The 12,780-nt window shown below is 46.7% G+C and overlaps 2 protein-coding genes across 2 annotated transcripts in view; both read left to right on the top strand.

The window, feature by feature from the left end:
* LOC146348967 (peroxidasin homolog) overlaps nucleotides 1–4,081 on the top strand; it is an 81,013-nt gene extending 76,932 nt beyond the window's left edge. Inside the window, exon 23 of the mRNA XM_084854391.1 lies at nucleotides 432–4,081. The gene's annotated coding sequence lies outside the window, so the exon portion shown is untranslated. The remainder of the gene's footprint in view (nucleotides 1–431) is intronic.
* Nucleotides 4,082–5,447: 1,366 nt separating this feature from the next.
* Nucleotides 5,448–12,780, top strand: part of SRMS (src-related kinase lacking C-terminal regulatory tyrosine and N-terminal myristylation sites) — a 33,611-nt gene continuing 26,278 nt past the window's right edge. The window contains exon 1 of the mRNA XM_084848418.1: nucleotides 5,448–5,803. Coding sequence (XP_084704544.1) covers nucleotides 5,448–5,803 — 356 coding nt within the window. The remainder of the gene's footprint in view (nucleotides 5,804–12,780) is intronic.

Genomic DNA, 12,780 nt, shown 5'->3' with positions numbered 1-12,780 from the left:
CAAGCAAGTCAGCCTTCCCCAGCCTGGTGCTCTCCAGATGTGTTGGACTACAACTCCCAGTATCCCCCAGCCAGCCATGCTAGAAGTTATAGTCCAACACATCTGGAGGACACCAGGTTAGGGAAGGTTGGCATAACTTAATAAAATGTTGTTTCATTAACATTAGTTAATATATTGGAACGTTTCCAATTTCACTGAAATCTTAGACAGATGTAAGTCTTGTACTGGGGTCCCTAGCATGCCCTTAGGCCTTCCCCACCACAACATTTCTAGTTGTGGGCTTTGGTGCAGCCAGAACATGCTCAATTTTAATTTTTCCATACTGCAATATTTTTCCATATTTCACTTCAGGGTGCTTTGCACCACTGGTCTGGAAAGAACTTCCCTACTTCTGTTTGTAATGCACATGTTCTCTGTTTCCTCCTCCCCAGGCTTTTTCAAGCAATTGTCAGCAGGCTGCACTTGCTGTTTTCCCCAAGAAAAAGCTGTATTACTTCAAGGGAGCCCATTACTGTCGGCATCACCATCCGGGCTCCATCCAATCCTGGACACGCCTCCCCAGGGCAACTCTGCTTCTCAGAACCCCTCGCTCACTGTGCTGATAGACCACAAACCTCTCAGACTCCTAGTCCTAGCCTACCCCTTGCCTCATCAAGGAACTGTCTTGTTTTCGGTAGCAATCTGCCCTGAGCTCTCAGCACAGCGCCTCTCATCCGTAGCGCTTGGCTAAGAATGGTGGATGTTGCTTCAGAAGAAATTCCCCCTTCAGATAGTTCTTCTTCCCCTTTTGCAAGCCATCCTGGCCCAATGGCCCTTTTTGCAGACACTATTTTCAGAAGCCAAAGGCCCACCTGAGCCCCAGGCAAAGCCAACATCTGCTGTGTCTATGAAAACTTCCAAACCACTGAGCAATCGAATCAAGGGAAACTTTGACAGGCTGTAAGAGTCAGCCTGTGGCTACGGTATGCAACAAGAAGGGAGAGATTTGTTGGAAACAGCCCTTCATGCCTGGTGCGCAATTGCCCGAGTTGAAAAACACAGCCGGAAACAGAGGTTGACCGAACTTTCCCTTAGGCCACTGCGCCTCATCAGTAATTCTGGAGCTACAGGAACCTTTTGAACTAAACACCTGGCTGGGTGGAACCACTCGCTGCTGCGTCGTGCTGACAGTGAGCTTGCTTCTCCTTGGGGCTGTGTTCCTCCAGCTGCTTCTGCTGTTTCTGTGAGAGACGTTTCCAATCATCTTGATTCTCGGCAGCTTTTAATACAACGATGCACGGACAACACAAGACATGTCAGAGCAAACCACTGGATAATAAACCAGGTTCCAATTAAAGAAGCATCTCAGTAGGTGGTTCTTGGATGTACATCCAGTTTGCGTCCAACCTCCCTCCATGCTATGCTGTGACCAACCAATCTCAACCTGCCCTGGCCTCCTGCAGATGGGACATGATTTAGGAGGCCAGAGTGTAAAGCACCCAGAGGCAGGGAGAGATATTTTTTCCTGCTAAATTGTTCCCAGTTCTGCAGGAGCAAGCTGCCTTCTTCCTTACAGCGCTAACAGCTGGTTTGTGTGTATGGGAAACTCCTGTGCCAACACATACGAAAGCTAGAATTACACTAAGGAGTTAAACTAATGAGCTGTTGCAGTTTACGGCAAGGAACCTGGGAGCTGTAGTTCTACAAGGGAGAACCTTGTAGGTTTCTCTAAGCACCATTTAAAAACTAGTTTCCATGGCAGTTGGAGAGAAGCCATAACCAGGGCACTGGTTGATGTTTGTAGCATAGGTGGTACTTCAGAGGTAGGATGTGCATTCTACGTTGGCCCAGAGATAATTCCATGTGCCCGTATCTGAGGCTCCAGCCAATGCAACATATCCTCTGTATTTATTGCATCTACAAGTTCAGTTCAACAGCTTAAGCTAGGAATGCACACCCAGGTTTTGAATCAGATTTATGGTGCTCTTTCTATTTTGAGGTGCTCTTAAAAAAATAAAATAAAAACAGTGGTGCTACACAATGTCCCATGCTAGTTAATAATGGCCCATGTAATTCTTCTTGGGTACAGGCTGCCTTTGACTCTTGAGATAAGGGGATCCCAAGACTAGGTAGTAAAAGCCTTGGGTTTGCTGATTATCTATTTGTCCTTTCTCACGTACCTTACATTTTCCTATGATGTACCTCCCCTGCAATTCAAGAGTTATGAGTATCTACAACTGCGGCTGTTCACACAACACGCTAACCCACACTGAGGGGCTAAGCGTGGGTTGTTGTTGAAACATGGCTTAGCATGTTGTCTGAACCCAGGACATTTTCCACAGGGTGGCTTGTTAACCACCCTGAACAAGTCAACAAGAAACCATGGATTCTCAAGGTGGCTTGTTTGAGAAAAATAAGCCACACTGTTAACTAGCCACCGTGCAGAAAATGTCCTGGGTTCAGACAACATGCTAACCCACAGCTCAACAAACAACCCACGGTTCAGCAACAACCTACAATCAGCTACTGAGTGTGGGTTAGTGTGTTGTGCGAACCCAGTCACTGAATGGGTTTTCTTCTCTTGCCTTTTATGCGGAATTGTTAGTGAGGAACAGGGTTAAAGAGGAGCCACGCATGGGTGGTGATCTGTCTGCTGAAACCAAAAGGGGAGGGGGAGATGGAATTTCTCAGCCAGTTAGGCTCCACTCTACCCTTAGACAAGGTGGATATTTTGCCAGTTGTAGGCAGTGTTGCCAGATTATCAATTTGGAATCCTCAGTTGCTTCCAAACTAGCAGTTTAGTCAGGAATTGCCATCTTTCGTTCACTCACTTTTTATGGAGAGTCCAGACAATATTGTTGCAAACCCAGTGCATTCCATGGTGTTCTGTGTTGTCCTCCTGCCTTGATTGAGGCTGGATTTATGGTGATTTGGCGGGGCAGGGGGATGCACCCGGCTACTGGAAGAGTGAAGATACATGACGAGAACTCTCATTTAGCCCTGGCTGAAGCAACAGCTGCAGTAAACTAGGGGGCAAAACCCTATGTTCCAGCTTACTCTCCCACTCATGCTCTTGCCTGAAACTGTTTGGCCACATGAGGAACTGTACCCACAGTAGCAGAGCCTTCCCTAACCTGGTGCCTTCCAGATGTTTTGGACTACAACTCCCAGGATTCCTGATCAAAGTCCATGCTGGCTGAAGCTGATGAACGTTGATGTCCAAAGTATCTGCAGGGCACCACGTTGGGGAAGGCTGTGCTGCCATGTTTTCCAAACTAGTGTTTCCCTGAGCAACCCTGGATGCTCAGAGATTTGCAAACAAGGGCCTTGTAGAGTGGTCCTTGATTCTCGTACATGTACAGAAATTCTTGCACATCTGGAAACACTGAGTGTAGGGGGTGCTGTGGAGGTAGACGCCAGCTACAAATGATAGGAAAAAACTATCACCTGAGAGATGGCAAGGAGGACTGGAATCTGGGAGCCTCCTTCATACAACCATGAATCGTGGCTCAGTGGTAGAGCACCCGCTTTGCATGCAGAAGGTCCCAAATTCAATCCCCATCATTGACAGGTAGGGCTGGAAAGAATTCTGCCTGAAACCCTGGAGAGCTGCTGCCAGTTCGTGTTGACAGTAGATGGACCAAGGATCTGACTCAGTATAAGGCCGCTTCCTATGTACTTCCTGTTGTCCCAATGCTGCCCCATGTATTCTGCAGTCACTTCCTGTTGGGAAGCAAGCGGAGTGTGTCAGTGCTAGACAAACAGTGGGAACTTTCTCCTCTTTCTCCCAAGGGCAACATGGGCCAAGACACTGAGATATCATGTACTCTGTTTGCACATAATTATTTGTTGTTACGCACAACATTCTTTGTGTGTGTGCGGGGGGGATGTTTCCTTGTGCCATTGTTTCGAACTGAAAAGCCTATGCATGTAACTTGTTTGACTTACTAATGCAGCACCTCATTCATTCCCCACCCCACACTCCCCGTCAGAAACCTTGATCAGAACCCAAAGTTGCGCTGCCAGGCCTGGGGGTGGTGGAAGGCGATGAAAGCTTTAAAGTCTGGGTTTCTACATTGTTCAAAATAAAACTATTTTTAACAAATTAGGACTTGTGTTTGTGTCTGTGTGAACCTCAGGCAAATTTCTCTATCACATTCAGTGGAGCCTGGTGGCTCCGTGTCATTGGGGTGGTAAATCTGCTCTGGGGTTCATTCAGTTGTACCTTGGGGAGCTCCCTTAGAGTTCTGGCTGGTTCTGACTGAAACCCAGAGCGGATTCACCGCCCCACTGACATCAGAGCCACCAGCCTCAACTGATCACAGCTTTCCTCTGGGCTACTGTCAGGGTTGCACATAGAGCAGGGATCCGGAGCCTCTGTTCTGGGGGGCTAATCTGGCTTCTGGAGTTTTCCCATCTGACCCATGGAGGTTTGGGCTCCCTTCATGGGCCTTCTCCCCCCGGAGGCTAGTGTGGCTTGGGGAGGCAAGTTGGAAGAGACTCCCCGCTGTTATATCTGATTGGTGATTGGAGATAACAGAAGGGATTTCCCCTTACTAAGCGAGGTGCCAGCCCTCCCAATTTTGACAGGGGGGCTTCTAGTTGGGGAAAGACCGTCCACACCAAAGCCAGGAGTGAAGGGGATTGCTTTGCTTGGCCTGGGCTTTCCCCAGCTAGGGAAGGCCAAGGCAGAAAAAACCCAAGCCAACTCAGTCCCCTTCGCTCCTCCCCTGCGTCCCCCACACAAGGAATGCATGGGAGAAGTGAAGCTGGTGCCCAAGGCGCTGGATAATGGCGCTTCAGCCAGGGTATAATATTGTACATAGAAGTCGGTCGCGTTGATGAAAATCAGAGCAGGTAGAATTTGTAAAAATACCACAGATCCTGTACATCTTCCCCCACCCTATTTCCCAGATTTTGGAAAAGTTTTATGCTTTAAGCAGAACCCCACCATTTGCCCCCGAATACTGCTTTTTAATACGTGCATTTTAAATGGATTGTAAATGAAGCAACTGGCACCATGTGAAAGAGAAGTGAATTCACACTTTCAAAGCAACAGTGTGGAAATGAGTGCTAATTTGGGCGCAGCTCAGAACATGAGCAGATCTGGCAATTAAGCATGCTCAGCTGTGGCAGCCTAGACAGAAGTGTTGGCAGGCCTGAACCTATGCATTCAGCCTGCGGCAAACTAGTTGCACCTGATTGTCAAGTCTCACTTTTGGAACTTGGGAGTTCCCAGCAGCCAGCTCGCCCAGTCAGGTACCTCAGGACTGAGACAGAATCTCGTATCACTCTGTGGATTTGGGGGAGAGGTGTGCGTGTGTGTTGACAGCACTGCACATTAACAAAACAGATGAAAAGAACAGCTGTGAGGGCTATGGCAGCTTTCTTCTTTTCTTCGAGAGGCCCTTTGGAATAGCAAAACTGAGTCCTGCTTAGGAAATTCTCAACAACGACGAACGTAAGAGATGGACCACTTCATTAGGAAACACTTGACTTTCCTCAATACCTTCTGGAACAAGTGTCTGCCCAACGGCAGTCCAAATAACCGCTCCCTGGAGTTCTGGGAGCCGGAGCTGGGTTCATTACATCCCACACTGGAACCCGACCCTACGGAGCCCACTCTCTCCCTCTTTGGCGTGCTGTACGACTTCACAGCCAGGAGTGCGGACGAGCTGAGCGTCACCAGAGGGGACAAGCTTTGCGTCCTCAGAGAAGAGGGAGGGTACGTCTTAGCAAGGCGGCTCTCTGGAGATCCAGACGTGGGCTACGTCCCTGCCAATTATATCAGCAAGATCAGTAAGGAACCTAGCGCCCAACAGCCGTAAGTACCTGAATCTCTTAGTATTGCTAGTTGTCATCATCTCAAACTTGTTAAAACGTCTAAAATGTACTAGACACTGTGCAATGTGCAAGATTGCAGGGAAGGGGAATTTCTCGGGAGGAAAAGCTTCCAAAACAGAGGAAGTTACTTATCGGACTTACACGCTGATCTCCAAACAGCACTGGAGAAGCTTATCTAGCATTGTATTAGCAATTACAACTGAAAGCAATTAATAGCTCAGGCAGCATTATTGAGAAGTAGCAAGATGACTACCAGTTTTGACAAGTAAGTCAAGCAGCCACCAAGGTGGCCTTGTGAACTTCCTAAGCAGCCCATGCTGGGAAAGGCCCTCTTCTTTATTATTGATTGACTGATTGCCTTTATAAGGCACTCTTGCCCACAAAGCATTTTTTTATTAATCCAATTCATAAAAAAGTATTGTGGCTAACCAAATTACCGCCAGATGGAGGGGACATATCTGGGGAAAGCTGTGCTGACTGACAGTTGCTTGTCTCTCTATGCCCACATCTAGCTTCACTCTTTGCTTACCAGCAAAGAGGACAATGTTTGCCTCTTTCTTTGGTGTGAAATGTTTTGGTTGCTCCTTAGGCAAACAGGCCTGAGATGTGACTGGGGATTGGCTGGTGCTGACGTCACACAGTCACTGATGCCCCCATAAATCAGAGGAAGTTGGTGCTACTCCCCTATGCAGTTCCTAAACAGAAGACATGTTTGCAGTTTTCCTGTGACAGTCAGGAAGCAAAAGTAGATGTGGGACATTATTTATATAAGGCTTACTCATGCATTCCAGCACTAAGACCCTTACAGTGAACATACATTTAGAGGGTATGCTCACCCAAGTCAAGTTCAAATTACACTCCATCTCCCAGCCTAACCTGTCATGAGGATGAAGAAGCACGGTGAAGTACCTTTTTCAACACTAGAAAGTACTGTACAAATTATCCTACACAGATCAAACCCACGTCTGGCCTTCCAGACATGTCACACCTGTTTCTACCATACCTTCCAATGTTTGACAGATGAAAATAGGGTCATTTCTGGGTGTGCATGTGGGCGGAGCTAGAGTTCCAGAGGTTGGGGCCTAGCAGGTCAGTAGGTGGAGCCAACATGATCCAATGAGGTCTCTTCAAGAGCATCTCTACACCAACCTAAAATCCTGCATTTTAAAATGGGGCTTTATGCTTCCATTTTAGATGCAGGATCACAATGGACTCCCTTTACACATGCTTCCTTTTCCCCCTCGCCTTTCCCCATCTTCCTCCCCCTCATCTGAGTCTTCCATGTGTTTCTTTGATCTCGCTCCTCTTCTTGCTGCTTTTCCTCTTTTCACAGAGGGAACTCAATCGGAATACAAGTGGGGTAATTTGATACCTCATTAATGCCAATCTTTTTAACAATGGAATAAGGGTCATTTAGTGCAGGAGACGCCCTGGAGGTTCATGGCGTGGTCTAAAGGGCCCTCAAATGTCCGTGAGTGAGAAATCTCAATAGCAGGATAAAGGCTCCATGTGAAGGCGCCCCAAGGCTCATACGGGGATCATCCCTGGAACCTTTACACTCATCACTGGGATTACTTTTGGTTCTAGGGCTGAACCCTTGCACGTGGAAAGTTATAATCAAGAACAAAGTGTCCTTGAGCATGTGCAGTATGTATTTCCTCGTCACTGAGTAAATACAGCCTCCCCATCTAGTACTGAAGAGTGAAATGAGAGGATGTCACATTCTGACTGAACAAGAAGTAGAAGCCACTCAGAGCACACTTGGAGACGTCCGGCCCAGAGCACTGTGTCACCATGTTGTGGATCAAATGAAGGCAAAAGGGGGCTTTCCCGTGCAAAAACAGCACTGTTGTTCCTAAGGCTTATCCACTCCTCCTCTGCCAGCACTCAGTGTAAAGAGGCAGGAAGGAAAGACAGATGCTGGCTGGCCTGGAGAAATATCCTGCTACTGCTGCTTTCCATCTGCTTCCTCCTCTCTGCTACCACACACTGTACCCCTCTCACACCTTTACCCCATTGCTGGGGGGGGGGGGGAATGGCACCACCTTAAAGGGAAGAAAACAGAAGGAGGTGAGCATCGAAAGTAAATCACAAAGAAGAAAAATAGGTTCTCAGGATGCAAAAAAAAATATTGTAGAAAGCCCAAAGCGTTTTGGCCTTTTTCTTATTTTTAGGCCTTCTTCAGGGGGCTGTAACATTAATGGTAATAAAAGTTACAAAGAGGACAACACACATAAGTAAAACATTACTAAAATACACATTGCCACAGGGGCTTAAGCATGTACAACAGTGTGGTGTAGTAGTTAGAGTGCTGGACTAAGAGCCAGAAGATCTGGGTTCTAGTCCCCACTTGGCCATGGAAGCTCACTGGGTGACTTTGGGCCAGTCACAGACTCTCAGCAGGGTTGTTGTTGTGAGGGTAAAATGGAGAGGAGGAGGATTACATATGCCACCTTGGGTTCCTTGGAGGAAAAAAGACGATATAAATACAATCAATCAATCATAATAAAAACCATATCAAACCTGCTTATTTACTAAGAGTAACATATGTAAGTTCATACTTACTAGAGAGAAAAGTCTGCAGAATTTTTCTGGAAAAGATTGTCTCCTGTGTCAATCTACTGGCAACTGGAAAAGATATTTCTTGAATCTTATATGCTTTTGTCCATTTTTTTCTAGCTCTGTCAGGTGTTTCCATGTTGATGTGATCCAGCCAAGGTCTCAAAACTGACCTGTGCTAAGGTAGCTAGGGAGTGTTTGTAAATCACCCACAGGTCACAAGAGTGGTAAAAATTCCAGGTCTTCATTTAAACCACGTGTTTTAAAGGCACCAAAATCTGCTTTCTGCCCAACCCTGCTCTGGGCAACCATCTTGGCTAATGATTATTCTTGAATTGCCCTGGCAACAAGAGCAAACAGACCCTGTGTTAGTGGTGCTGAGGCTGAATTGAACAGGGGGTAGAGAGTGAAGAGCTATGGCAAGCAGCTGGAGCTCCTTCTCCACCTAAAACACCGTCCGACCCACTCACCAATTTTAACAGAGAATGGGGCCAGCCCCCTTTTGCCCCTGTTCACTAGTTCATGTGGCTTGGTTGCATTGGTTAGGAAGAAGGTGATTTGTAAACAGTTCCAAAATTACCAGGTTCTGCCATGTTCAACGAGGGTGACCAGAGGGAGAGGTGGATGGGAGCGTGCACTTAATAATTGTGTGGAAGAGAATAATTTGGCCAGATGAGCTCATCTGCTGAAATGCAGCCTTCGACCCAACTATTCAAGAAGAATCTCTTCTGGTCACCCAGGCGCTTGACTGCCTCGCCCCTGGTCTACTTTAGTTCTTGCAACTTTGGCCTATTGCTACTCTTTTCCATTGGTTTCATGGTGGCATTCTGCAAAACACTTCACACAATCAGGGGCTGCTCATAAAATACGTGGCCCCGGCAATGAGAGGAAGTGGAGCAACTAATAGGGGCATAGAGGTGGAAACAACGGGGGGGGGGGAATAGAGGATGATGAGCATGGGGCAATATGATGCAATACAATGGAAAGTAACAGAAGATTGTATTGGTTTAATTTAAAATATTTCTTAAGCTGCAACCCTATGCACACTCACCTGGGAATAAATCCCAGTGAACACAGTGGGACTTCCTTCTGAGTATTTCTTAATTATTGATTGATTTAATACATTTCTATGCCCTTTTTTAAATTACTTCGTCAGTTTACAAAAACAATGACTAGAAAAACAAACAAACCCCAGCAGATACAAACATATTTAAAGGTCAGATTTACCCAGCAATCCTGTTTTATGCATGGGGGTGATTCTGTAGCAAAGTAACCACCATGTCCAAAGCCCTGTGGGCTTCTGTGGCAAGGGGTGGGAGGTTGAAGGAGGGGGGATTTTCTTTCTCTTTCCTTCCCTCCCTCCCCCCTCCCACTGGGGTAGATGTGGGGCCTTGGGGTGGGGAGTTGAAGGAAATCAGGGGGCTTTAGATCCTGTGGATCTGCCCCAACACACTGTTTCAACCCTACCCGCAGCAAAACACCTCCAGCAATACATCTAGACCAAATGAGCTTTCCGTCAATCAGTGTCCTGGGCCTTAGGGTAGGTGTGTTAAACTGCCGGTCCGCAGGCCAAATTTGGCCTGTCTGGGGTCCCAATCTGGCCCTCCAGGGTTCCAAGAAGGCCATGCTCCCTTCCCCTGGCACCACCTCCTTTCCCCCTGCTGATTGGTTCGTTCCCTGGCGTTTGCACATTTTTTTCTCATCCTAAAAGTAAGAGCTTTAAACTAAAATATGCTGGTATTTTTAGTATTTTCGCCCTTGCCCCTTTTGCCTTGGACCCTGCCCACCACTGGAATGCAGCCCCAGAGAGCTTCTCCATAGTTGAATTAGCCCCTCGAGCAGAAAAAGATTCAACACCCCTGCCCTACGACGTCTTCCGGGGATGTAAGTGCCTTCCCACCAGCAAAATAGCACCTGCTCTGCCTTTTCCGGCCCTTCAGCCAGCCTTCGGCCAGTTTTAGGATCACTCCCTTAAGATAATAAAATGTTTTTATTTCTGTATTTATTGCATTTATATCCCACCTTTTTTCCTCTTGCAAGGAACCCAAGGCGGCTTGCATGATCCTCCCCCTTTCCATTTTATCCTCACAACAACCACCCTGTGAGGTAGGCTGGGCTGAGAGTCTGTGACTGGCCCAAAGTCACCCAGTGAGCTTCCATGGCCGAGTGGGGACTAGAACCCGGATCTCCCGGCTCCCAGTCCAGCACTCTCGCCACTACACCACACAAGGCATTTTTTTAATGCCTTGAGTAAAAAAATAAAAAAGTTTGATCTGGCGCCTACAACACGGCATGGAACCAGACAAACCTCCCTAGTCAGAGCATGCTGCAACTGGGCCACCACTGCCAAAAAGAGTAAACAAGTATTGCACTGTGCTGTAAATACAGTAAAAACACAGAAGGGGGGGGGGGAATCAGTTACTTAATTCTGGTGAATGTTCCGTGTTTGAATAGAGATACTGAAAGGAGCATTTCCATGTAAAAATTCAATAATTTTCTCCCCCTCCCCTCTCAGTTTTCTAGTTTCAATTGGTAGAGTATCATGCCAAAAATTAAGAACAGGGAGAGGTGATTTTTTAGTTTGGACCAGAATCCTATATCTTCTTGCCAAAAGGTGTTCAATGAAACATACCCACAGGCAGGCACACATACACATACCACAGGTTGCAATCATAAACCGTAAAGCTGTAATCAGCCACAGAAACTAGAAATGAATTTATAACTTAAAATCTCACATTTTAAATTTTAAACGTAACATCTGAAAACTTAACGTCTAAACTTTGACTTCTTGCCTGGGACAAATTGTCCCCAAGTTCTGAGCCAGTAGGGCCTAAAATAGACAGTGAGGGGTACTGGGGTTTACTGTGTGATTCATTTTTATTATTTTAATATTTTATTACTTTCTACGGAGATGTTATTCTGTTTTTGTATATAATAAAAGTGCTGGAGGGAGCAATCCTATGGCCGCTAGACAGTAGCTAGATGGCTATAAGGATATCGTGTTACCCGGGAACTGACCTCCCCCCACTTCCGTGCTGCACCCTCCACACTCGCAAGAGGGGCGTGGAGCAGCCGAAAAGCAGTGCGGCTGGGGACGTTCCGGGGCGGGGAGGGCGGAAATGTCTCTACAACACATCCCATGTGTCGTACAGCAGCCTCCCTGCTCCGTCCTCCCGCAGCTTGACAGCCGCAATCGGCTGTCTAGCAGAAAATGCAGGGCAGGAGAAGTGCGGAGGGAACAATCCCCTCCGTGCTTCTCCTGCCCTGCTTTGGATAGCCAGTCGCCTCCGAGGTTGGAGGCGGACGCCTATCTGGATAGGATTGCGCCCTAAACAATTTTGAATAAAAGTGGTTCATTCTGGTGAAGGATCTTTCAGTCCTAGATTCCTGAGGGTTCCAAACTCTCCAAGTTCTGGGAGTTAGGTCATTCAGTTTGCTGATAAATCTCTGTCCGGAATTAAGACAACGTTTTTAATCTTAACAATTCCGAATTTGGAACTGGAGATGTAGAAAGCCACATGTCAATTCAAAACATGAGAATTTGAGTGATTATGTTTCGGCAAGCGCACTGAACATTTATGGAGCGAGAATGGTCCTTACAAAATTAATTTCAAATCTAATAACTTTACAGTGACAAGTAAGTTCCTTTCCTGTTGCTAATTATAAGATATAATAACAGGGAAGGAGGAAGTAAATGTATCTTATGTACTACAAACAAAAAATGCTAAACAGTCACATTTCCATATTAAATCAAAACCCACCCAGATCCACAAAGGCAATGATTTGTAAGTGATGTGGTTGAGGCATGCCACTTTCAATGGTATGTGAGGGTGTTATGTGACCTGTTCCATGTCTGGCTGTTGTATGACTTCCCAAACCTGCTAAGTGAGGAACTGATTTATACACAAGTGGCCTGGTGCTGACTTTTCACTGTGAGACCCAGGCCACACTTGTACATACATTTAAACCAGACATTTAAGCCTGGTGTCCTCCAGATTTTTGGACTACAGCTCCCAGCATTCCATGGTGGCTGGTGCTGATCGAAGTTGAAGTCCAAAACATCTCGGTTGGAGAAGGCTGGAATAGATGGATGTATTCTAGTTTAGATGAGAATGGGATCGCTCCCCCTGTCCATCTCCACCCCCACGACCACCATGGTGTGATCGGTTCTATATGTGCACAGAGCAGATCAATGTGTAGAGGTCGGAGGGTGAGGCTACATCAGGTGCAATCCTGCTCCCCCTGCACATTCAGCCTACACAAGTGAACACTGGCTAATGGCAGACTTTTGAAGACGATGAAAGTACACATGCCCTTTTAAATTTATGACATTTTCTGCGCCATTTTCACCCCTCCTTCTCTCTTTGTTTAAAACCATGGCTTTATCTTTTTTACTTG

Source organism: Heloderma suspectum, chromosome 4, assembly GCF_057233095.1.
Source record: "Heloderma suspectum isolate Gila_16-S chromosome 4, 16-S_ref, whole genome shotgun sequence".
Classification (NCBI taxonomy): Eukaryota; Metazoa; Chordata; class Lepidosauria; order Squamata; family Helodermatidae; genus Heloderma; species Heloderma suspectum.
Note: the sequence above shows the minus strand (reverse complement) of the source record. Positions and strands in the feature narration are given on the sequence as shown.